This window comes from Marmota flaviventris, chromosome 1 (genome assembly GCF_047511675.1).
Source record: "Marmota flaviventris isolate mMarFla1 chromosome 1, mMarFla1.hap1, whole genome shotgun sequence".
Taxonomy (NCBI): Eukaryota; Metazoa; Chordata; class Mammalia; order Rodentia; family Sciuridae; genus Marmota; species Marmota flaviventris.
Window position 1 is genome coordinate 96,577,709 of NC_092498.1, and position 24,865 is coordinate 96,602,573.

A 24,865-nucleotide genomic window follows, 5' to 3' on the forward strand; every position below is an offset into this window, starting at 1 on the left:
GACCTATATTCTATTTAAAAGCAACCACATATATGCACACCTTTCACTACACTAGCTCCTCTGGCCAGCAAGGTCCACAGGAGAAGCAAATGGATACAACTTCACATTCTTGACCCCTAGTGATCCAGCAGTTGGGACCACCGAAACACTTTTCTCTCCCAGGATCTCTATGTTCCTGATATACACAGAACTGTTGAGAGTTAAAGATTATTCTAGGGTAATATGCTATCAATAATATAAGGATCTTCTTTCCATCACAAGTAAAATAAAATGTAATAAGATTTCCAAATTTGTACACATCATTATGGCATTTGCCAGTAAATGGATGGAGTTGTAGAATATCATGCTAAGTTAAATAAGCCAATCCCCAAAAAACAAAGGCTGAATGTTTTCTCTAATATGTGGATGCTAATTCACAATGAGGCAGAGGGCACTAGAGAAGAAGAGCGTTATCTTAAATTAGGTAGAAGGAAGTGAAGAGAGGAGAGGGGATGGGATGTGGGGATAGGAAGGACAGTAGAATGAAACAGACATTATTACTTTATGTATATGTGACTGCATGACCATTATGATTCTACAATATGTACACTCAGGAAAATGAGGCATTATATCCCATCTATGTATGATAAATCAAAGTGTATAAATGCATTCTACTGTCTAATTAAACTAATTAAAAATTAAATTAAAAAAAGATACATTGAGTTATTAAAGGTCTTACCGTCCATAAGTCCCAGGGTAATGTCTGAAAGGAAACATACAAAAATATTATTAGTATATAAATTGTAAGCATATGAAGAAATACAGATGTAAAGATAAATACAGAAAGGTGATCAAAGTTCTTGAAATTGCACACTTTTTTTTTAAGCATATGGTAAAGCACTGTTCACAGAACTTCTTTTATAATGGAACTGCTCCATATCTTTCCTATCCAATATGTTTTCCACTATCACATGTGACTCTTGGGCACTTGAAATATGCTGATGTACATAAACAAGTTTGAAATTTTACATAATTTTACTTAAGTTTAACTCATCACATGTGGCCAGTAGATACCATATTGGATAACAAAATTCTAAACAATTTGCATTTTGCTATGTAAGTAGAAAACTATAGGTGAAATATGATGAATGGGGTTACTTTAACACATACACACATACACACACACACACACACACACACACTCACACCATTAAAATAAACAAGGTGTCCAGATATTAGAGACTAATTATCACAACATTAAAGAAATAGAGATCTTAATCACTGCTCATGCTATTCCTCTATCACATTCAATAGGATATATTATGATCATTTTGATGGCAAATAAATCCCAGAAAAGTAGTTCTTCAATTTTCTAAATTAGATAACACACAGCTAAAATAATTGGTAATCATGTAAATTACCAGGGTGCCCATGAGGACATAGGAGCAGATTACACCTACTAGTGAAATTTCAATTATAAAGTCTATTGATCCTGAGGATTGAATCCAGATAGTTTAAGTGACTTCCACTGTGGGTGGGAAGACTGGGGAAGATCTTTCTTATTTCCTTTGTGATTGAGAATCACTGCTGAAGCCACATTCCTTCATATCTGTGTTTTTTGAGGCTAGAACATGTTCACCTTCTTGTTTGAGATCACTAAATGTGAACAGAAATCTAGAAAGCCTGGCACTCCCACTTTAACTCATGGTTTCCAGAGGAGATTATAGATGTTTCATTTGGATTCCGTACAATAGAGAGTGGATCCTGTGCTTCTAACTGATTCCCCCATACCATGCACATAACACACTTGGCCTGGGCTCAGTTTAACTGAACTGAACTGCCTGTTCTCTATCTCTATGCAGCTTCATTTTTCTCCTGCTTAAAACTTTCTCATAGAAAAAGAGACAGCAGAGTAGAATCGCTCCATTCAAAGGCACACTCTTTTTGTACATGGATTCCTGTTTTATCTAATATGCATTTTTGATTGTACAGATGGTTTCTGCTCCCTTGCTTCACAGGTCCTGAAGAAGTAGAAACCATGTAAGCCAGTACACATCTCTGCATACTGCAGACAGCACCAGTGTTTTCTGCAAAGGAAAGCAGCTATAGGAAACACCATGCTTATCACTCCTCAGGATCATGAAAGGATGTGTTAGCTCACATGGACACTGCAGAGATCACAAAATGAGGTGTTCTGCTAGCAGCAAGAACATCAGTTGAAAACAAGAGGTCAGCAATGGGTAAAGAAGATAATGTTGAGTAAAGTAGAAGGAAGGCCAGCAGAGTCTAACTGTCTTGTGCTTACTGTCACTCAGCCTAAGCATTTCTTCTTTAGGGAAAGAAAAGAGATGTGATTGGAGCTGGACAACAAGACTACTCTGCAGTGAGATGACTCAATTGCAGCCCCCTGGAGACCAGAGAAATTTACTACCAGGCCCCAAGGAAAGAATCCAGGGATACACACAGAGTTTGCCCTGCCCACAGAGTGTTTCCTTTAGAACAAAGACTTTTGAACATATAATCAAAGTGGGGATTTTTGTTTGTTTCATTCTGAGAGAACCCTTTAAGCAGAGAATGGCAGTGTACATCTGTAGTCCCAGAACTTGGGAGGCTGAGGGAGGAGGATCCCTTGAGCTCAGGAGTTCTAGGCCAGCATGGGCAAGATAGTGAGATCCTTTAAAAAAAATCTGTATTAAATTCTCACAAAGCTGCATAATTTATGGGTTAATTATAAGTTGATATAAAAGATGTTTCTCCCTTGATTTAAATTAATAGAAATACTATGGAATCTCATCCACTATTTATAGCATCCACTGCAGAAACTTTTGCTTCTTCCATGAAAATAAGGAATTTTGCAAGTAAGGTGGAGGAAGCCCCAAGAATTCTGCTATCTGCATACAACACCAGAACTTTGAGAAGGATGTGTATGTGATTACTTGGACATACATTTTCTACTTTTCTTGACCACCAGGTAGAACCCTCAAACTTGTTAAAGTCTACTACTCCAACATTTCCCAAAATATATTTTAGAGAACATTCCAATGAATGTTAAGAAAAGTTTGATTAAAGCAGTTCTACTATCAACCAAATTAGGGAAACTAAGTTAAACAAATAGTTCTGTGAGTGTGTGTTTATAGTTGCATGACTTCTAACTGCCCTTCATATTCTAATGCATATTGTTAATAATTTCCTATGAGAGGTTCAGCTTTCCAAAATATTTATCCAAGAGACCCATTATTTTGCAAGACATATTTAAGGTTAGTGTCTGGCCTAGTTAATTGGCTACCTATTATAATATTAGACTTTTACTGTTATTATTTTACAATAGGGAGGCCTTTAGATACCCAATCATGTTCTAGAACAAAGAGCATGGATTAGAGAGAAGCCTTATTTATCTAGGTCCATATTGAATAATTTGTTCCCCAGTGGTTTACTGTAAAGTACCAATAAGGCTTCATTCAGTAAATTGAGCTAAGTCTTAATTTCACAACAAACTTTTATTAATTAATTTATAGTATATTCTAACATCTTTGGAATTGTCCAAATTCAAATGTGAAGCCCCAATAATATCTGAAATATTGATATATGAGCTAGGAGCACAGATCAGGGATATAGCATGTGTTGAACATGCATGAGACTCTAGGTTTCATCCTCAGCATCAAAGACAAACAATAAACACCAAATTTTGAGTCAATTTCATTCTACTAACATAGACAATTGTAAACCAACCATATTCCAGAGGAATCATATGCAGGCCATCAAAGCACCTGCTATCAGTATCTCTGACAGAGAATCTTTTTTACAATAACTATTGGAATCGAATCGAGAGCAAAGAAATGATGAGCAAGAATACATTTGGATAAGGAAGGCCAGTTCAAAATCAAACTGTAATCAGGATTACAAAAGGGGATTTCTGCAAGGTGAAAGATGAGCACAACACTATTAAGTCCAGACTCTCAAGACTGTAAAACTTTTCTATTGGGTCATAATCTCATGGTTATTTCAAATATGCCTTAACTTGCAAAATGCAAGGAATAAACTAGAGAAAAAAAGGAAGAAGAATAATAAACCCAAAGCCAAAATGAGAGTTTTATTGAGGGAACTAAACCAACATTATCATGGAAGCCTGGACACTTTTGAGAGCAAATGTTCATTACTCTATGAGAAACAATTCCTGGGCAAACAGGAATGTATGGTTATGCTAGCCCTGTGGGAAGAGAAAACTAATGGTAGGGGGAGGTAGGGAGAATAATTGATGTTGAGGGCCAAGGATATAGCTCAGTGGTATAGCACTTACCTAGCTTGTGCAAGGCCCTGGGCTCAATCAATAGTACCAAATAAATAAATAAATAAATAGAATAATTAATATTGATAAGATCCTCTTTATACCCACCCTTCCTATCAGGAAAAGCTCACATGTAAGACAATGCAAGAAGGTTTGGAGGATTAATGGTTGGGTTATATCTTTAAACTAATCAGTGAATTAATCCCTAATGGGTTAACTAAGTGGTAACTGGAGGCATGTGGGGTGTGGCTGGAGTTAGTGGTTCACTGGGGATGTGGTTATGAGGTAAATATTTTGTATCTGGAGAGTGGAGTCTCTCTCTGCTTCCTGATCATCATCTGAGCCACTTCCCTCTGCTATACTCTTCCTCCATGATGTTCAACCTCACCTTGCGCTCTGAAGAATGGATTCTGCTGTCTATGGATTGATACCTCTGAAATCATGAGCCCCTAAATAAACTTTTCCTCTCCTAAAATTGTTCTGGTCAAATCTTTTAGTTGTAGCAGCAAAAAAGCTGACTAAAACACTGATCAAAGGTAATAGTCAATTTGAAAAAGACAGCTGTCATTGGTTTTTATTGAGCTTCTGAAGGTTTATGAAATATCATCCTCAAACATCTATAAATCACTTGATACCTGAGACATGGGTGAATGGGTCACTCCAGCAGAACCCGCAGATACCACCTCAGGCTTGAAAGGGTCAAAGTCCAAATCCAGTAAAGTCTCCTCTTTCTTCACCTCAGGGACTTCATTCTGTTAAAACCAAGCAAATAATGCATCAGCTTAACCTGATTCAACTTCATGATATATCTCATAGAGATACCCTCTAAGATAATTATTCATCTCCCCCAAACATACTGATAGTTTACCATTTTGTGGCTCATCCACACACTTTTAAATTCACTCATGTGGTGAGAAATAACTAGCTCCTCCCTGACTAATCTACATCACAATAGGACACGTTTCAGGCTCCAGTTCCTGTTCTTTGTCCAGTTAAAGTCCAATCAGTCAATAAATAAGGTCTTTGAGAGGTATCCTAATGCTTCTCAGATGCAGGGATCTCCTTCACTGTTAGCTCAGAGAACTCAGGTCAAACAGTTAAAGATGAAGAAAGACATAAAATAGGTCAAGACTTATACCATTTTATAGTGTCCCACTGTTGTGATGCTCCTAGGTGAAGCCAAGGAAAGAGACCAATGTGTACTGCTGACCCTATCTCACCTGCCCCATCCCCTCAGGTTGCCCTATCCCTTAATTTAGTTTTCATATGATCCATTCTTCATGCATATTATTGTTTCCACTGTTTGTACGTGAGAGGGAAAGTGAGAAAAGAAAGAGAACTCTCTGGGAGAGAGCCATGCCCCCTAACATTCTCTGCAAGATGATCCCCCACAACACTATTGATTAGAAAAGAGGTAAGCCAAATAAGACACAGGATGAAAGTCCTGCTATGATAGTAACAAAAACCTAAAATATTAAGCACTAACACTTGTTCATTTACTTGTGGTATCATCACATAGGCAAAAGACAAGGGCTTGTGAAGTTTGTCTAACCCAGGCTCAAGTCACACAGTACAGGGTAGAACTGAGCCATAATACCCAAGAACTATGCAACAATGAAGAGAATTGCAGTGAGTTTCACACAAATTCAAATTAAATGTTTTTCATATTTGATAAGTTTCATTTTTGAACATTTTGTCATCTTGAAATTAACAGGTCATACCAATGGGTAAATTATTACATGAAAATAGAAACGTTTGGTGCAAGATATTTAAAGCATAGGAGTTATTTCCATTATTATTGGTCATGAGCATTAACTTTTCAAAACTTAAAAATGGATGAAAAGCTGGGGGGAAGGTGCAATGAATGATAGTTTGTTTAGCATATCCACACTCACTGTGAAAGGAAAGCTCTGCTTATATATCAGCTTATTAGCCTTATTAGCCTTTTCCATTTTACAGCATGATTGCTCATCATATACTTTTTAAAGTTTCATAAGGACAATGTTCTCTGAGAACCTTTCTTTCTTTAATAATTATAATCACAAAGCCAATTCTATTGCCCTGTATTCAAAATATGCATTACTTTTGGTTTTCACCAATTTTTGTATTTGTATTAAAATTATATATTTTAACTTACACTTAAGAATGTTAAAGACATTGCTCTAAGAACTTGATGTATCTGAACATCACCCATGTCAATGAACTTTGGTGCATTCTAGTGATGTCAATATTATTGCCTTTAAAATGGTGACTTTACCATATACTCCAAACTGCATTTTTTCTGCATTGTCTAATATAATCCCTACACAAAATCAAGTGGGAAATGATATCAGTCCCCACTTGCAGGAACCAGAACAGGTTGAACAAGGCTATTTATTGCTCTATTCCTATGCTGCAGTGCAGGACCACATCAAGTCGTCAATGATTCCAGTGCCTTCTGGGCCACTGCTGATCTCACATCTCTCAAACAGGGACCCCAAGGATCTGCAAGTTCACCATACAAATTTATGACACACAAATATGTCCTTTATTCCCTCATGAGCCTAAAAAATATACTTAAGGAAGCATGAATGAAAATTCAGAGATCATGTATGAAAAGAGGGTTGCACTAAAGTGGGCTATGCTCAGACTGTGGTTGAGATAATCTGTAGTTACACCTCAATTTTGCAACTTGCTATGTACATCTCCCTGAGCTTCTTTGAGACTTGTTTTCTTCATGCATAAAAAAGTGGTAACAATACCTAGTAGAATTACCATGAGTAATAGACAATAAATGCACTGTACATAATATAGAGAGGATACTTAGATGAATGCTAATATTATTAATGACTATTAACAACATAGCTCTATAACAACATAATGACTGTTAATCCATAGCTCTGTATAATTACTGTCATCAAATATTCATAGTATTTCTTTGACTGCCTTCAAAATGTGCATCTGTTTTCTTAAAGCTCAATTTCTACTAGTTTTACCACTTAATTATGAGAATTATCTTTTAAGACATATATATCAAAAATATTTTCATAGAGCTCAAAAAAGGACAAAAAGGGATTGCCTGTTTACAAAATATTACGATTTAAAGGGGCAAAGAAGTACTACAACTTCATCATTGTGTCTTGAAACATAGTGAGATGTAATATCCCTTAACACAGCAAGAGAAACTAATCCTTTCCCAGGCATTTCACCTACCTCATCGTTACAGTCTAATCTAGTGTGGTCCTGGTCCCAACATTCTAAGTTCTTGGTGAACTTGATCTTTAGTACTCTTTTTGCCAAAAAGAGACTGGAAGAAGTGACCTGGAATGTGCTTCTATGAAGGGAATTAGCTATGGAAACCACAATGGGGGAAAGCCATCCAACGGGAATGTATTAGAAGTTAAACTAATCTTCTATGCTGTGTTTCATAAGGCTTCTTCTCACAGGGACATCTAAGTTTATCTGTATAGCACTGGACCTCTTCTGACATGCATATACAATGTGAGCATGAACCTTATGACTGGAAGTTGCTCATTATAGATGGATTTTATTTCCCTGTGCTTTAACATAGGGCTGACCATGTGTCATACTTTGGCCATTGGGTATTACTCAATATAGTGTAAGCAAAGTAATAAAATGTGCTTGCATGGTCAATTTGCATTTTTGTGTTGTTTTGTTTTCCTGCTATTCACTTTGAAATGTGCAGCCATGGATAATCACTGGTCCAAGGAGGAAGAGACACATGGAGCACACTTAGAATCATCTAATCAAACTTCCCCAAACCAGTGAGCTGGTGTAATGCTTAAAAGGAGCTAGAGAAAAAGAGACACATCACATAGAGAGGAGTCAAAAAAAAGATCACAAGATTTCTCACCAGAATTAATGGAAGCAAAGAGACATGGGAGCACATCTTTAAAGTTCTGAGAGAAAGACACTGCCAACTTAAAATTTTATGCTCCTTGAAAATGCTTTTTAAACCCCTTTCTTTGATGCTCATGAGACTCAACTCAAAGTGGATCAAAGACCTAGTCAGTAGGTCAAAGACCCTGTGTCTAATAGAAGAAAAAGCAGGCCCAAATCGTTACCATGTCAGTTTAGAAACTGACTTCCTTAAAAAGACCCCTACAGTGCAAAAAATAAAATCAACAATCAATAAATGGGATGGACTCAAACTAATAAAGCTTCTTCTCAGCATAGAAAACAATAACATTAACAGAGAGCCTACAGAATGGGAGAAAATCTTTATTACATGTACCTGAGATAGAGCACTCATCTCCAGGATATATAAAGAACTCAAAAGACTCAACACCAAATAAATAAATAAATAAATAACCCAATCAACAAATGAGCTAAGGAACTGAACAGATACTTCTCAGAAGGAGATATACAATCAATCAAACATATGAAAAAAATTTTTACATCTCTAGCAATTAGAGAAATGCAAATAAAAATTACTCTAAGATTTCATCCCACTCCAGTCAGAATGTCTATTATCAAGAATACAAGCAACAATAAATGTTGGTGAGGATCCACATTGGTGGTGGAACTGCAAATTGGTGCAACCAATCTGGAAAGCAGTATGGAGATTCCTCAGAAAACTTGTAATGGAACCACCATTTGACCCATGTATCCCACTCCTTGGTTTATACACAAAGGACTTAAAATCAGCATACTACAGTGACATAGCCACATAGCAGCTCAATTCAGAATAGCTAAACTATTGAACTAACCTATGTGCCCTTCAACAGATAAATGGATAAAGATATTGTGCTATCTATTCACAATGGAATATTACTCCACCTTAAAGAAGAATGAAATTGTGGCATTTGCAGGTAAACAGATGGAACTGGAGAACATCATGCTAGATAAATTAAGCCAATTCCCCAAATCCAAAGGTCAAATGTTTTCTCTGATATGAGGATGCTAATTCACAATAAGGTGGGAGGGGCTAGGGAAAAATAGAGGTACTTTGGATTAGGCAGAGGGGAGTAAAGTGAGGGGAGGGGGTATGGGAGTAGGAAGGATAGTAGAATTAATTGGACTTTAATACCCTATGTATATGACCAGTGTGATCCTATGTCATGTACAACAAGAAGAATAAGAAGTTATAGTTTATCTATGTGTGGTGTGTTCAGTATGCATTCAACTGTCAGGTATATCTAATTAGAAAAAAATAATAAATAAATAAATAAATATGTCTTTTAAAAAACAAAAATTAAATGAGTACCTTTCCAGATGTACAACAGAAAGAATAAACCACCATTGGAACCACATTAAAATTAATATGGAAGGACATCTTTCAGGTAGAAAATGATAAAAAATGGAACTACAAATCTACAAAAGGGATGAAAAACACCAGAAATGATAATGGAATAGGTAAATATAGATGATATTTTGTATAGTTTTGTGTCTTTAAAAGATAATTGAGGGTTTAAAGAAAAATAATAACAAATTTAAAGTGAATTTTATAAAATAGGTAAAACTAAAAACCATGAAAATAGCACAAAAACAAGAAGCAGAGAATTGGAAGTATACCACTGTGAGATTCTTCTCTTTGTATTATATCTGAAATGGTGTCATATCATTTGAAGGTACACAATGATAGTTAGCATGCATACTGAAAGCCTTAAAGGAACAATTAACAATACAACAAACTAGGATAATAATCAAAGAAAATAATAAAAATGTTCAAAGAACCCCCTCAAAAAAAAAAAAAAGAGAGAGAAAGAGATAGAAAGGCTAAATGAACAGAGGAGACAGCAGAAAAAAAATATCAAGGTATTAGATTTAAGCCTCACCATATTAATAATCACCTTGAATGGAAAATGGTCTAAACAATGCAATCAACAGGGGGAGATTATCGAACTGGATAAAAAAAAAAATCCACTTAAATACTCTCTAGAAGGAACTAACTTCAAATGCAGAAACATAAATAGGCTTAAAGCCAAAGGATGGTAAAAGATATAGGTTTGGAAGAAGTTACCAAACATCAAACAAAGTAAATTTAAAATTAAAGAAGATAACCATGGATAAAGACATTTCCTAAAATAAAATGCAGTCAATTCCTATATACTTATAAATTAAAGAGCTTCAAAATACCGAAAACAAAAAACAAAAAAGTTGCAAAGACAAATATAAAAGCACATAATTTTACAAGAAAAAAATAATACCCCTCTTTCAGTAATTTAAAGAAAAAGCAGAAAGAAAATCAAGGTTAAAAAAAAAAATTAGACAACACCATGACCTATACATGACCTAATTATACTTTTCAAATCCTCTACCCAACAAGAGAAGAATATACTTTATTTTCAAGTGCACATGGAAATGTAACATGATAAGCAATAGTGAGGAATACAAAAGTGGTCTTAATAAATTTTAAGGGGCTGGGGATGTGGCTCAAGCGGTAGCGCGCTCGCCTGGCATGCGTGTGGCCCGGGTTCAACCCTCAGCACGACATACAAACAAAGATGTTGTGTCCACCGAAAACTGAAAAATAAATATTAAAATATTCTCTCTCTCTCTCTCTCTCTCTCTCTCTCTCTCTCTCTCTCTCTCTCCCCCCCCCACCCCTTTAAAATAAGAAAAGCTATTTGGAGTCTTCAATTTAAAAAATAAATAAATAAAATAAAATAAATTTTAAAATATTCAAGTTATACAAAGTATGTTCTCTAATGCCACTGTAATTCAATTAATTTAGAAAACAGAAGGACCTCTGGAAAACCCAAATATTTAGACCATCCAAGATGATTTCTAAAACATCCACAAATAATAAACTTTCAAATAACTAATGAATAAAAGACTAAAGTGGGAATTAGAAAATATTTTAAATTTGATGAAAATGCAAACAATATATCAAAATTTGTGGGATGCTGCTAACACAGAACTTAGAAAAAATTTTACAGAATGAGGCCTCTTTATATGATAAACAAAGAAAACTTTCAAATCAGCAGCCCCAGCTTCCTCACCAACTAAGGGGAAAAATTTAAAAAAAAAGTAAGCCTGAGAGAGAAAACATTGATAAAACCAAATGCTAGTTCTTTGAGAAGACCAATGAAATAAATAATTCTTTTTAAAAAAAATATTAGCCAGACTGATCAGGAAAAAAAAAGAAATAAGACACAAATTTTCAGTTTCAGGAATGAGAAAAGGGGCATCATCCCAGATACTACAGACTTTTAAAATAATATGAAAATACTATGAGCTACTTTATTCCAAATACATTTGACATTGTAGATGAAAAGGGCAAATTTAGTGAAAAATACAAACTACCAAAGTTCACTCAAAACACAGATAATCTAAATTGCTCTATATGTATTCAAGAAATTGTATTTATAATTTAAAACATTTATCAAAAACAAAATAAGTAAACAACAACAACAACAAAAAGAAAAAAAAAAAAACAGGCCCAGATGGGTTTCCTGGAAAATTTTACTATCTAAGGAAGAAATAGTAACAGTCCTACATGAAGTCTCCAGAAAACTGAAAACCAACAAATATTTCCAAATTTATTCTATGAGGTAAGCATTACTTGGTATTAAAATTGGGAAAAAAGATACTATTGAAGAAAAATAATAAAATACTCGACTAACATTCCTCTTGAACAGACATGGAAACTGTAGACAAAAAATTGACAAGCTGTTCTCTGTCTCTCTATCTCCCACCCCTTTCTACCCCCAAATATATGTATAAGATAGCACATATGGTCATATAAGGTTTATTTGAGAAATAAATGGTTTGAAAATCAATCAGTGTAATTCACTAAACAAACTAAAACAGAATACTTGTCTGATCCCCCTAATAGATTCAAAAATAGCATTTGAGAAAATTCACATCCACTACCCTTCAAAAGCCTCAACTAAGTAGAAATAAAAGACTACTTACTCAACCTGATAAAGTCATCTTAAAAAACCTACAACCAATACTATGTTTAACAGTAAATTACTAGATGCTTTTATCCTAAGATCAAGACGGGATGACTCCTTTACCATTTCTATTCAACATTACACTGGCTGTAGAAGACAATGAAATAAGGCAAGAAAACAAATACACAGCCAGGCATGGTGGTGCACACCTGTAATCCCAGCAGCTCTGAGGCTGAAGCAGGAGGATCATGAGTTCAAAGCCAGCCTCAGCAAAAGTGGGGTGCTAAGCAAGTCAGTAAGATCCTGTCTCTAAAATACAAACTAGGGCTGGGGATGTGGCTTAGGGGTCAAGTGCCCCTGAGTTCAAGCCTCAGTGCCAAAAAAAAAATAAAAATAAATAAATAAATAAATAAATAAATATATATATATATATATATATATATATATATATATATATATATATATGAAAGAAAAAGGAAAAAATTGTCTTAATTGCAAAAGATATGATGACCTATATAGAAAATCCAATGAAATGTACAAAATACAAAAGTTTGGCAAAGCTGCAAAATACAGCATCAATATAGGAAAATCAGTTTTATTCGTAATAATTTTGTGAACAATCAGTGCTACAATAGCACTAAAAATATAAAATATTTAGAAATAAAGCCAAAAAAGAACGTGGAACAGTTGCACACTGTAAACTACTATAAAACATAACAAACAGAAATCAGAGAAGACCTTAATAAAGGGAGAGATACACTCTGTCTATGGGTCAGGCAACTCAATATTGTTGAGGTGTCATTGCCCTACAGATTCAATGCAATGCCAATTAATAGTACATAGGGTTGAATAGTGTTCTTCAATATTTATGCCCATCTGGAGTCTATGAATGTGACTTTATGTGGCAATAAGGTCGTTATAGATATATTAATTAACTTCATACTGGTGATGGTTTTATGGGTGTATACATGTGTCAAAATTTATCAAATAATACACTTTATGTGCAGTTTACAGAATGTCAATCACATCAAGCTAATTAATAAAAGACAAAAAGAAAAGAAACCAAATGATGGAAGTGGTTAAGCCTAGGATAATACATTCTTTCACTGCAGTGTTCTTCTGTACCTAAAATGATAAGACCAAACTGCCATAAGAATATTTTGCTACATTTGTAGTAAAAAAAATAAAAAACAAATCCCAGAACTTATTTTAAAGAATTTTTTCAAAGCTATACATTGTCTTCACTACGTAAAAGGGGAAATTGTGACATTGTACAAAAAGAAATTATCAAAAAAATGGATTTTTTTCCTGGAAATTTATACTTTCTAGTTTTTGCTTTTTTGCCTTTTACTAATTTTTTTTCACATTGGCCATATATCTTTGGGGGCATCCTTTTTAAAAGTTATGAAATAACAGACATTGCAACTTATAGTTACAGCTACAAGACATTCAAGAATAAAACATATAGCTCCAAATCAGCCCCAAAGCTGCTCACATAGTAATTTCTTAACTCATAATAAGTAGTATTAGGAGGCAATAGGTACTATGTACAGAAATTCTTGATCTCATATTCTTTCATTAAACATATTTTAAGATATGTGTTTCATTAAACACTATTTCTCAGGTATTCTGTTAGACATTTGAACTCCTCAAAGAGGTCAAATAGGCAGCTTAATGTGGAAAGGATAAAGGACCTTTTAGGAGCAAGGTGGCCTATTAGGATTTATTTTTCATGTGATATAAATTCTTTTCATTTAAGAGTAATAAAATAATTTATAATTTCTAACAATGAATCAAGTTTTAGCATTTTGTGAATGAGTATGATGAAGCAGCAGCCTGGGGAATTTCAACTTCATGGTTGGAAGCCTATGACAAGATTGCTATAGATGGAGAATTACAGTTCACATGAATAATAATATTAACTATAGTATATTGACAAGGTTCAAGCATCTTATATTTGCAACCTTAGAATGGAACATCTTTCAATCATTTAAAATAATGTTGTCACGTATTAGCTCCATGTTTGCCAGACATGGAATGAAAAGAATGGTACAGTGCAGATCTTTCTATTCACAATCTAGACTTACCAGTTGCTCTCCCATCACATTTGCTTTTAATGCCTACCCCCATTTAAAGAATCCTGCAATGCCCTAATGATTGGACACACAATAAACTCAACTTTTCTAGGGAAATGCTTTTCTAGTTTTTTGTTGTTTTGTTATTTTTATGGAACAAGTTAGTCAACTGCAAAGTCATTCTTAGTGCAGTACCTCATGGGTTTTATACACACTATGACTAAGAGTGTAAAAGTTGATAGTATTGAGAATAAAGAGAGCAGAAAGATGGAGTGGGCCTATACTTTGAATGAGTTTCTGTTATGACCAGTGGATTAAACTGGTTCCATGAAGACCCTCCTACTACTACCTCTTGGTATTTATTAATATCACTGATGCATAACCACCTAAAGAATTTACAAATACTGAAACCCAAACAAGCTCTGGAATACATGCATCCTGGACACTAAAGAGAGAGGCAGTTAAATAAATTTGATCATTTACTGGATGCCTCATATCTGCTATTCTTCAGGTGCTTAAAATGCTGGCACCCTGTGACATTCTGCTTCCCATGACTGCCCTCAGAGCACCATGGTATGGCAGAAAAATCATATGTGTTTGCTCATCTGATAAGTAAGGGATAATGACATAAATCCCAGAATCAATGTCAATGTTAAATTATGTAGACCTTACATATAGTATATTCAAGGACCACAGATATTTTATTAGAATCTTTGGAGTCTGAGAAGCTTAGATGATTATAAAGCTAAATAATATAATCATTTAAAAATATTTTCATAATATTATATGATAAATAAACTGCACTGCTTAGTTATGTCTGCTCAAGGACATAACTAAGCTTAATGACATTGATGATCCACCAGGGTGATAAACTGACTAAATTTGGGCTTGAAACACACTGCAATTTTTCTCCCTTACAAATTCCATCTTAATAATTCTTTCTCTCTTAAAATAATGTTAACATGTTTATTTTGAAAAACAGCAAGTAAAAGAAGAAGCAACTGGTCCAAAAGTATCCTACATTGAAAAGAGAGCCAATGTACTACTTAAAACAAGGTTGCAAACACCCAGCAAGTGAGTGATGTGTATGTCCATAATTACAAGCAGGTTTCATCAGGATTGCAGAGAAAAAGGAGGCCATTTCATGCACTGATTTTGCCAGTTGAAAACCTATTTCAATTTAATTGGCTAGGAAAAATTGGATGATTTTATAAACTTAAAAGGAAAGATGCAGTACTGGGCTGCAAAACAGAGATACGTGTGGAAAATGAATGGTATTAAATTGGTCTCAACACTCAGAGGGCTGAAAGACTATGCTCATGTCTTGTCTGACAGGATAACAGACATCTCCACAGGAGCCATGAGTAGGCTTGGAAGAATAAGCTTGAATGCTCAAAGGATAAATCCCTCTGGATTTGTAAAAGGGAAAACCATATCAAAGAGAGAAGATATGCAACATTATTACTGGGAAAAAAAATTAGGAAAAATTTCTGGGATTTTCTGCTATGGAAAAAAATATTCTAAAACAGACATTTCTTCTTCCTCTCTGCCACTGTACAGAAAAAGGTACTCCTAGACTTGGAGAGACCCACCTCTGACCCTGCATCTGAGAGGACCCATGCTTTTAAGCACATTTCTTAAAATTTTCTAAGTCCTTCTCTGGTAGTTGAGACCAGTTGTGGCTGTCAATCCTGTCTGGTCAGGACCACACAAGTTTGCATTAAGACATGCATTGGACAGGATCTACATATCTCCTCTTGGGGTACTGTCCAAACCTATTCTATATATAGATTTGATCATAAGCCCCAGGAATTCTGGGGCTCATATTTTTGAACTTGTCCCAGAGTATGGGGGCCAGGTCTGTTTTCAGGAGGATGATTGGTGAGTAGACTGCTCCCCCAGGCTGGATGGCATTTCACTTATAGAATCCCATAAGACTGGGTACCAGAATGTTGATGATATGCTCATTTCAAGTGACTCAAATTATTAATATGGAAAAAATACTTGCTCAGGACCACAATCCTTTAGAAAGACCTTGGAGAGAGGGGAGAACACATTTCGATTGAAAGTCAAGTCATCAATCTGGGATAAAATGTAGTTCAAACATTTTTTAAAGAAAAAACAGAAAATCTTGCATTTGTGTGTACATGATTGCTTTATTTTTTATGGATCTCTTGTTAAAAAATCTTGTTTATATCCATAGATTTGGTTTCCAGATATATAAGATCTTTTAAATTTTCATTTCCTAAAATATTTCACCAAACATTTATTTCTCAGGAGCAAGGTATTTTGGATGGGGGGTAGGGAGATTGTTTGAGAAACTCTGGCTTAAATGAAGTTAAATGGAGCTTCTTTTGTTGCAGAACTTCCCAGAGTCTTGAACATGCTGACATGCATTATGAAAAAGCAAATGTGGATGCAGCCCCCCCCCCAGCACCCGCTTTTTCACAGCATCCAATGAGATCAATATTCCTCAAGAACACATTTTTTAAAAGTGCTATTTTAGAAGAATAATGCTGGGACCACATATAGAAGACTTTTTCTATTTTTGTTCCTTGGAGGGCAGAAGAGGACAGGATACGTTGGTTCTCTGAAAGGTCTATTTTTGTAAACAATGAACCATAAATGCAAGATAAGCTTTTTGGTCTGACAACTGGGCATCTCCTTATGATTCAGTAAAGACTTTTCCTAGAGAAAAATCCCATGATATAGTTAAGGTGTGGGCCATTAGAGGGCTCTGTAGGCCTGATAGATCTCTATTTTCAATACCAGGACACACTGAGAGAATCACTGTGTGATGACACTGGGTGGTGTGAAGATGACACGCTGACACTTAGAGTGAGCTATCCCCAGACTGGGTGCACTTCAACCATTACATTTGGAGCAAACAGCAGGATTAACACAAATACTTTTTTTTCTCCATTAAGTTCTTGATAAAAATAGCAAACTGGAGATATAAACTCATCTTCTAAATGTAGGGCAATTCAATTAGAAAAAATTAAAATTAAAATAAAACTTAAAGGGATCATTGAATATGAATGTTATCTGGGTAAACCCTTTTCAGATACCTCTCAGCTTTCTAGTTCTTGGTACTTCTTTGTGGTTAGCAACTCATTTTCTCCACACATTGATTGCTATTTATTCCCTTTTACCCATTCATCAGTATACTGCCAGACACATTATATCAAGATAATGCAATCCATTCACTTATAACATGTAGCTTGGCATTTAGTGTGAACAACACATCTAATAGTTTAAGCACATAGATGTATCCAACCGTCCTAAATAAGTAACATTTTTAGTCATACTATGTTTTAATATTATAGATATAAATGGACAATCAAATGTACACTTGGATTAGTTGGAAGAAATCTGTTAATTCACTGTGATAGTTTGTGAATGAGGAAATTCTACCACAGATTTGTACCATGAGAAATCCTGATTACCTAAAACCACTGTGGTTCCCACAGTGGGGTCCCAAGACCAGCGGCATCAACACCAATAGAAAGCTTGTTAAAAATGTAAGCTCCTGACCCCACTCCAGACCTGATGAATCAGGAAGTCTGCTGGATTGGCTTAAACAACATAAAATGGCTATTTATAGTTATAAACAAGCCACTAAGTTATGAACAAGCCACTAAGGAGATTGTTAAAACACTTCAGGAAAAGACAGGGTCGGCATATTCTTAAATAAAGCTAGATTATCTCACTAAATAAGCCAGAAAGGAGACTGAAATGCAAATCCTGCTTTGCTTCCTCTCTTTACATCTTGACATGAGATGAGTGTCATTTAGTCAATGGAAACACTTCACATTGTAGCCCGGGGTCCAACTGCTGGAGCTGAGTTCCTTTGCAGATTCAGAAAAAATGACAGAAAACCCTTTCTGTCTCCTTATATCTCCTTCCCATATTTAAAGAAAATGTTTCAACACTCAAATGTAGAATCCTCAAATGCAACCCCATAACAATGTCTCTGGAAGGTTTTTTTTTTTTTTTTTTTCAAATTTGGTCAGCAACCAGCAACCAGTGCTGGTAGAGAGGTGTCCCAGGGTCTGTCACAAAGTGCTAGCAAAGCTCAGAGGGGGCGGTTTCACCAGTGATTTGTGTCCTGATAGGAGCAGTAGCTGGAGAATGGATGTTTCCATTTGGAAAGATACTTCCTCTCCCTTCCCCAACTCTTTAACTTTTTTTGTCACTGTCATGCAGCAATAAAAGCAAAAGTTAATGTTCCCAGAAGTACTTAGGAACCTCTCTAGGCATTTGTAATTTTCAAAAGTGCTTTGAGTTGTTTTTTTTCTCCTACCCATCAAGGGTCCTTATCTAGGTGCCTGTAAACCTCAAAAAAAAAAAAAAAAAAAAAAAAAAACATTTAAAAAGAAAGAACACTCTGAACCTCATCATCACTTCAGAACTAGTCTGTGTGTCATGTTCTTGCCACTTCAGTTGCCTCATCTCCTAAATGCAGATGTCATTACTGAGTGCACAGGCTTCAAGAGGACCACCATCTCTACTAGTGATGGAATTGAGAGGATGCTCCTGGAGGGTCCAAGTAAAAGTACCTGCGTAAGAGCATAATTCCCCTAAAGCATTCTCAATGTGAAAATCATGTAGCAAAAGAGAAGAGTAGCAAAGAAAAGGGGACAGTACAACTTAGAAATCAAATCTGCTAAAGCTTGGTGTCAGAGCAAATGGCAAGAGCTGGGTAAGATCATGTGCCCTAGCATAGCCATCCCTGGAGGCATCTGTATGTCTACAGATAGAATTTGCCCATGCATCAGTCAACATACAATTCCCCCTCTCAAAGGAGCTGCTAAACCACACTGCAAACTCTAGTTAGCTCATCAAATTCAGCATCCTGTACAAACAACCTAAGAAGGAAACCACATCTCAGAAACCAATGCACCCATTGACAAATGCCTTAAAAGGGATAATAAATAATGATTTTTCTACTGCATCACTCCTGAGTTCAACTTTCTGACCTTCCTGTTATTGCTACTATACCTGAGAGGTGACTAAAACTGGGATATTAAACATAGCATTATTATTGATGTACTTGGTAATTATAGTATTATTGTTAGCACCTCTAACAAAATGTAAATATAGTAGGGACAGGTCTTCAGATAGCTATACTTGGGACATGTATACCCAGGCATCTTTCCAAACAGTGTGAACCCTAATATTCCCATTTGCTGAGTCATAGAGATGATAGAAGCTGAATGGCAGAAGACTTAAAATTATTCAGTCTTCTAATTTTATTTTCCTATTCTCTACTAGGAGTCATTATAAAAGAAATAATAGAAGACACAAATATAAATTAGTTTATATACAGATATTCACTGAAATGCTGGGGAAGTAATAGAAAAATTGGAAGCCACCTGTGGCCAACAATTAGGGGTTGGTATATCCAATGATAGAATAGTAGGCTTAAATAAATTTCTGCAAAGACATTACTGTGACATAAAAACATGCTCAATATATATAAGTAGCAATCAAGATTATATAACAATACAATACTCAGGGTGGAGGAAAGACTAAAATGGTCCAAAGTACATTAGTGGGTATAGCACAGTGACATGATTTTAGTGATTATGAAAATTCTTCCTGTTTTTTCAATATTTTTCTAATTTTCTATAATAAGTACAATGTTCTTAGTATAAAAAACGAGAACATTCATATAGTGTACATTTCCCTTATAAGAAAGCTTTAGGCATACAAAGTAATTAAAACAAACCAACATGACAAGTAAATTCATATTGCTGATTATATTGTCTGCCACTTGTTCTAGAGCTGACCTCTGAGAGTCCCTCCACCATGATACTTTCATGGGCATGCCAGCTCTGTACAGGCACTCACCTGGGAAGGTGTTGTCACACTGATTTCGGGAACAAAGTTGTCCTCAAAGAAGTTGATGATATTCTCCTGCTGCAGATCCTTTGTTGGGGTGACTTTAGGCAGAGGTGGGACAGGAGGTCCTTTTCTTGTCTAGAAACATTGAATATAAACATTAAAGCAGCCAAATAGGACAAGCAAGACAGGCAGAAATGTCACAGGAACAGAACTTGATGGAAAAATTAATCTCAAATGGAAACTTGGACCTGGATATAGATATAGGCCTAATTAATTGAAGTAAAGAATGCAGGATGTCTCCGATGGCTCTCTGGGCACTGACACACTATGGTCCAGTAAGAAAAACCCAGGCTGTGAGAGTCTGTTCATCTCAACACAAACACTCTATGCAGGGATACAGGGCCCGCAAGGTTTAAACTAAGCCAACATCTTCTGTGATCTAAACTGAAAATGATTTCTCATTTTAACAATAACTTAGAGTTTCAAAACTAAAACCAAGCAAGCTTTTTATTAGAATCACTGAGATCAACTATAGGCGGTTTCCATTTCACTTTCTGCTCCAGGATTTTGAAATAAGAACTGAAGATCAGTTGTAAATACCTTCTTATGACTTTCGTTGGTTTTAACCATATTCATGAACACTTGAACTGGGCTGGGAATTCAAATTTTCCTATAGGCCTTTTATTTTCACCCAAAGTAGGAAACATAAAGATGATAATTTTCCCATTTGGTTACTTTCAACGGGCCCTTACTGTTTCTTTCAATCATTTGGTCCACGCAGTTTTATTAAGTGGCTACTCATGCACAATAAACTGTGAGTAATACAAAAGTGTGAAATGATACATAAACTTAACTGCTTTTCTTGGCAGTACTTGCCCCAAGTACAACCTAAAGCATTAAAAAGAATGAGGAAGGTAGGATTAAATGAACCTTTGAAAAAAAAAATAATAATTCTTTTTTTTTTCTTTTCTTTTCTTTTTTGCAGTACTTGGCCTCAACCTCAAGTCCTCATGCATGCTGGGCAAGTGTTCTACCACTAAGCCACATCCCTAGCCCATGAAAGGTAGGCTTCTGAGAGCGAGATAGGATAGAAGAAAAGTACAAGCTAACCCGAGGAAGATGAGAATGTGGCAAGAAGTCTCAAGAGGTTAAAACATAAAGCATGGGAAGAAATATAAAAGTCAAACAAGAGAACTGGATTTCTCAGTGGTAATTACAATGCCTACAGGCTCACAGCTCAGTTTTCCTAGTTGGAAACATCTCTTAATGGCCCAGCACCAGAGAATGAGCCATGGGGTCACCTCACATGAGTTTTATCCCCCAGTGTGTGTGGTCTCCTACCTGTGAAGGCGACCTGGGCCGTGCTGGTACAGGGGACGCAGGCGCTAGTGTATGATTGGGACTGGCTGTGGGGCTTGGCAAGGGTGAAGCCTCCTCCGGTGGTGATGGTGTCTTTGCAATGCGGAGAGGACCTGAATCACTGGATGAACACCGGGGGTTAAACAAGGGTCCTTCTGAGAAACAGGTCTCATTTGATCAGAGATTCTCCATGCCAGGGAACTCCTGAAACTTAACAGGTACTGGTATCCTACTCCCCACTTCCAGGGTTATTCTGGTTATTAGTAACAGAATGGTGATAACTGGTACCATTAACTGTCCACTCTTAGCCAGACCCAATGCATATATTATTTCTTATCTTCAAAACAGCTACGCGCTATTGCCCCACTTTACAGATAAGGAAAGTGGGGCGCAGAAGGTTGAAAAAAAATAACCTAAAAGCTCTCAGCAATATAGTGATTCTGAATTCAGGTCTTAGTAATGCAAACCTCTTGTTATTTTCACTATATTAAACAGACTAAAGATTCTTCCAAACATCAGCTGAGTTAATTTAACCAGTTTCACTTTATACCTCCAAAAGAATTTTGGCATATCAAAGTCTATAAAAATAACTATGCATAAAATGATAAAGTTCATATTCAAAGGCACCTTAAGAGAGTATTAATAAACCTTTTGTAGAAGTATGCTTTCTGATAACATTTGAAAATAAATTCAGTAATAATTTCTCTCTACACCTTATAAAACAGTGACTCAACTCAGACACCCTGAAATGTGCAAACAAACCATGTGATGGGCAAGATTCAGTGATGTTTGTTGAGAACCTACCATGTTCCTGGAACCAAGCCAGATGCTTAGAAACAGCTAAATGCAATGAAGAAGATCAGGACACATCTTACTCTAAGAATTTCTAAAGTCTACCAGCTAGAAGGAACAGAATCTGTACCCTAAAATTAACAAGCACAAACACAACAGCATGGTCTACATATTTAAGGGCCTTTAGAGAATAGACATGCCACATGATTGGGGCCACCTGCCAACAATCATGGCTTCTGATGGGAAACACAGCCCCAGTCTAGGCTCCAAAGAGATTCCACCGAGTTCACTCACCACCTCATTCTGTAGAGGAATGTTGGAAAAAAATGAAAGGAACATTTGTTAAGTGGTCATGACCCCACTTTCTCCTTACTTTATCTGATTCAGCAACACTGAAATTTTCCATGAATTGTTTCTCTCATTTCCATTTAAGGAAGCAAGCCTTAAATATTTTTAATATACTTAATTTTAAAATATCCAAAAGTCATTTTGATAGTCCTATTCTAATTCTTCCTTTGTTTCTAACCCAATATTGTAATCACCATATTTAAACATTAACTCTGCCCTTTTCATATGTCCCTTTAGGCAATGTTCTTTCCCTTAGAGAACTTGGGATAGCAGCTTTAGCAGGCACCAAAATTTTGAATTCAAGAATAGAAAATGAGAAAACTAGTTATCTCCAGAGGAATCCAGACACTGGCATATGTAGATGTTTGTGTATGACTATGTGTATTTCCAAAAATGCAACTGTATGATTGTTTGCACTGATTGATATTAAAATTGCAAACATAGAATGTCAGGACTGCATTTTACCTTAGAAACTATTTCAGTCAGTGGTATCATATTTTGTCCAATGATTTTAAAATAAATGAAATATTTAGGCTGAGAGTTTACTGGATTTACTCAAAGAAAGAAAAACAAGATAACAGCAGAATCATAAAACTAAAAGCAGGATCTTCCGACTTCTAGTCTAAGACTTGCTAATCTGCATTCTCTGAGTAGCCAGTGCCTGAGAAGGATGAAAAAAAGGAACGCTCATACATTGCTGGTGGGACTGCAAATTGGTGCAGCCAATATGGAAAGCACTATGGAGATTCCTTGGAAATCTGGGAATAGAGCCCCCATTTAACCCAGCTATCCCTCTCCTCAGACTATACCCAAAGGACTTAAAAACAGCATATTACTGGGACACAGCCACATCAATGATTATAGCAGCACAATTTACAATAGCTAAACTGTGGAGCCAACCTAGATGCCCTTCAGTGGATGAATGGATAAAAAAAAAAATGTGGCATATATACACAATGGAATTTTACTCAGCAATAAAAGAGAATAAAATCATGGTATTTGCATGTAAATGGATGGCATTGGAGAAGATAATGCTAGGTGAAGTTAGCCAATCCCCAAAAAACAAATGTGAATGCTTTCTCTGATATAAGGAGGCTGACTCATAGTGGGGTAGGGAGGGGGAGCATGGGAGGAATAGATGAATTCTAGATAGAGCAGAGGGGTGGGAGGGAAAGGGAGGAGGCAGGGGATTAGCAAGGACGGTAGAGTGTAATGGACATCATTATTCAAAGTACATGTTTTAAGACACAAATCAGGTATCAACATTCTTTATATACAAACAGAGATATGAAAAATTGTGATATATAAGTGTAACAAGAATTGTAATGCAAAAAAAAACCAAAGTATATGTATAAATACATGAATTAGTGTGAACATACTTTATATACAAAGACATGAAAAGTTGTGCTCTATATGTGTAATAAGAATTGTAGTGCATTCCACTGTTGTGTATTTAAAAAAAATAAAATCAATTAAAAAAAATAAAATCACAGGAGAGAGTTAGTGTGAATCCAAACCTGGCATACAAACAATAACTATGTGCAATGAAATAACAGAACAGTGTTTGCCAGATCAGTCACAGCAGAGTATGAAAAGCTGAGGCCTAGCCTACTTCTTTCCTTTCCCAAAATGCATTCATCATAGATGTCAGCACCAATGATAAGAATCAGTAGTAGGTGTCAGGAGTTTGGACAATTCCTTTCTCTTTCAGAAAAAGTAATGAGTGGGCAAGTAGATTATTTATTTATTTCAATTGCTCTCAGGGCCTATATTAAGCAGAGAGGCAGCTAGTAATTTCTTCTGTGACAATAAGAACCCTCATGGGGCAGCCAAAGACCAGAAGTAAGTGTAAAAGCAGAGAAATGAGGTGAGAATTAGCCTCTTCATAGCAAGACTCCTTTCAGACTCTGATAACATGCTGGTCTACAGACTGCAGAAATTTCAACAAGTAGCATGATGAAGGTACAGACAAGAACTCAGCTCTGAACAATGGCCTACCTGGGAGCTCCTTGGATGGTGAAGGCCTTGTCAGCGTGCTGGTCGCCCAATTTTGTCATCACTTCATACAATTTGTGGCAGAGCTAAGGGGACAGAAGCCACTTGTCTATTAGCTGAACATTATCCTTGTGCAAACCCAGGATATTTTCCCAGGGGAAAAACATTATCTATTGAGAAACTAAGAATCTTATGAGAGTTAGGGTGGTCTCAGGACCACTGAAATTCTGCCTATGGCTCCACTTTAAAATCCACATCAAAACTCAAACAAACTAAACATAAATAGATGTAAAATATCAAAACATACTTTTTCACCATTTTACAGAGCAGATAACAAAAGCTTA

At 35.9% G+C, this 24,865-nt stretch overlaps 1 protein-coding gene across 2 annotated transcripts in view; it reads right to left on the reverse strand.

The window, feature by feature from the left end:
- The window catches only part of Amph (amphiphysin), a 213,050-nt gene that overhangs the window by 39,343 nt on the left and 148,842 nt on the right, over positions 1 to 24,865 (reverse strand). For both annotated transcript variants that reach the window (XM_027939668.2, XM_027939671.2), the window contains exons 9-13: positions 24,525 to 24,607; positions 21,369 to 21,507; positions 20,034 to 20,162; positions 4,900 to 5,016; positions 719 to 742 (exon numbers count right to left, since the gene is read on the reverse strand). In XM_027939668.2, coding sequence (XP_027795469.1) covers positions 719 to 742; positions 4,900 to 5,016; positions 20,034 to 20,162; positions 21,369 to 21,507; positions 24,525 to 24,607 — 492 coding nt within the window. The remainder of the gene's footprint in view (positions 1 to 718; positions 743 to 4,899; positions 5,017 to 20,033; positions 20,163 to 21,368; positions 21,508 to 24,524; positions 24,608 to 24,865) is intronic.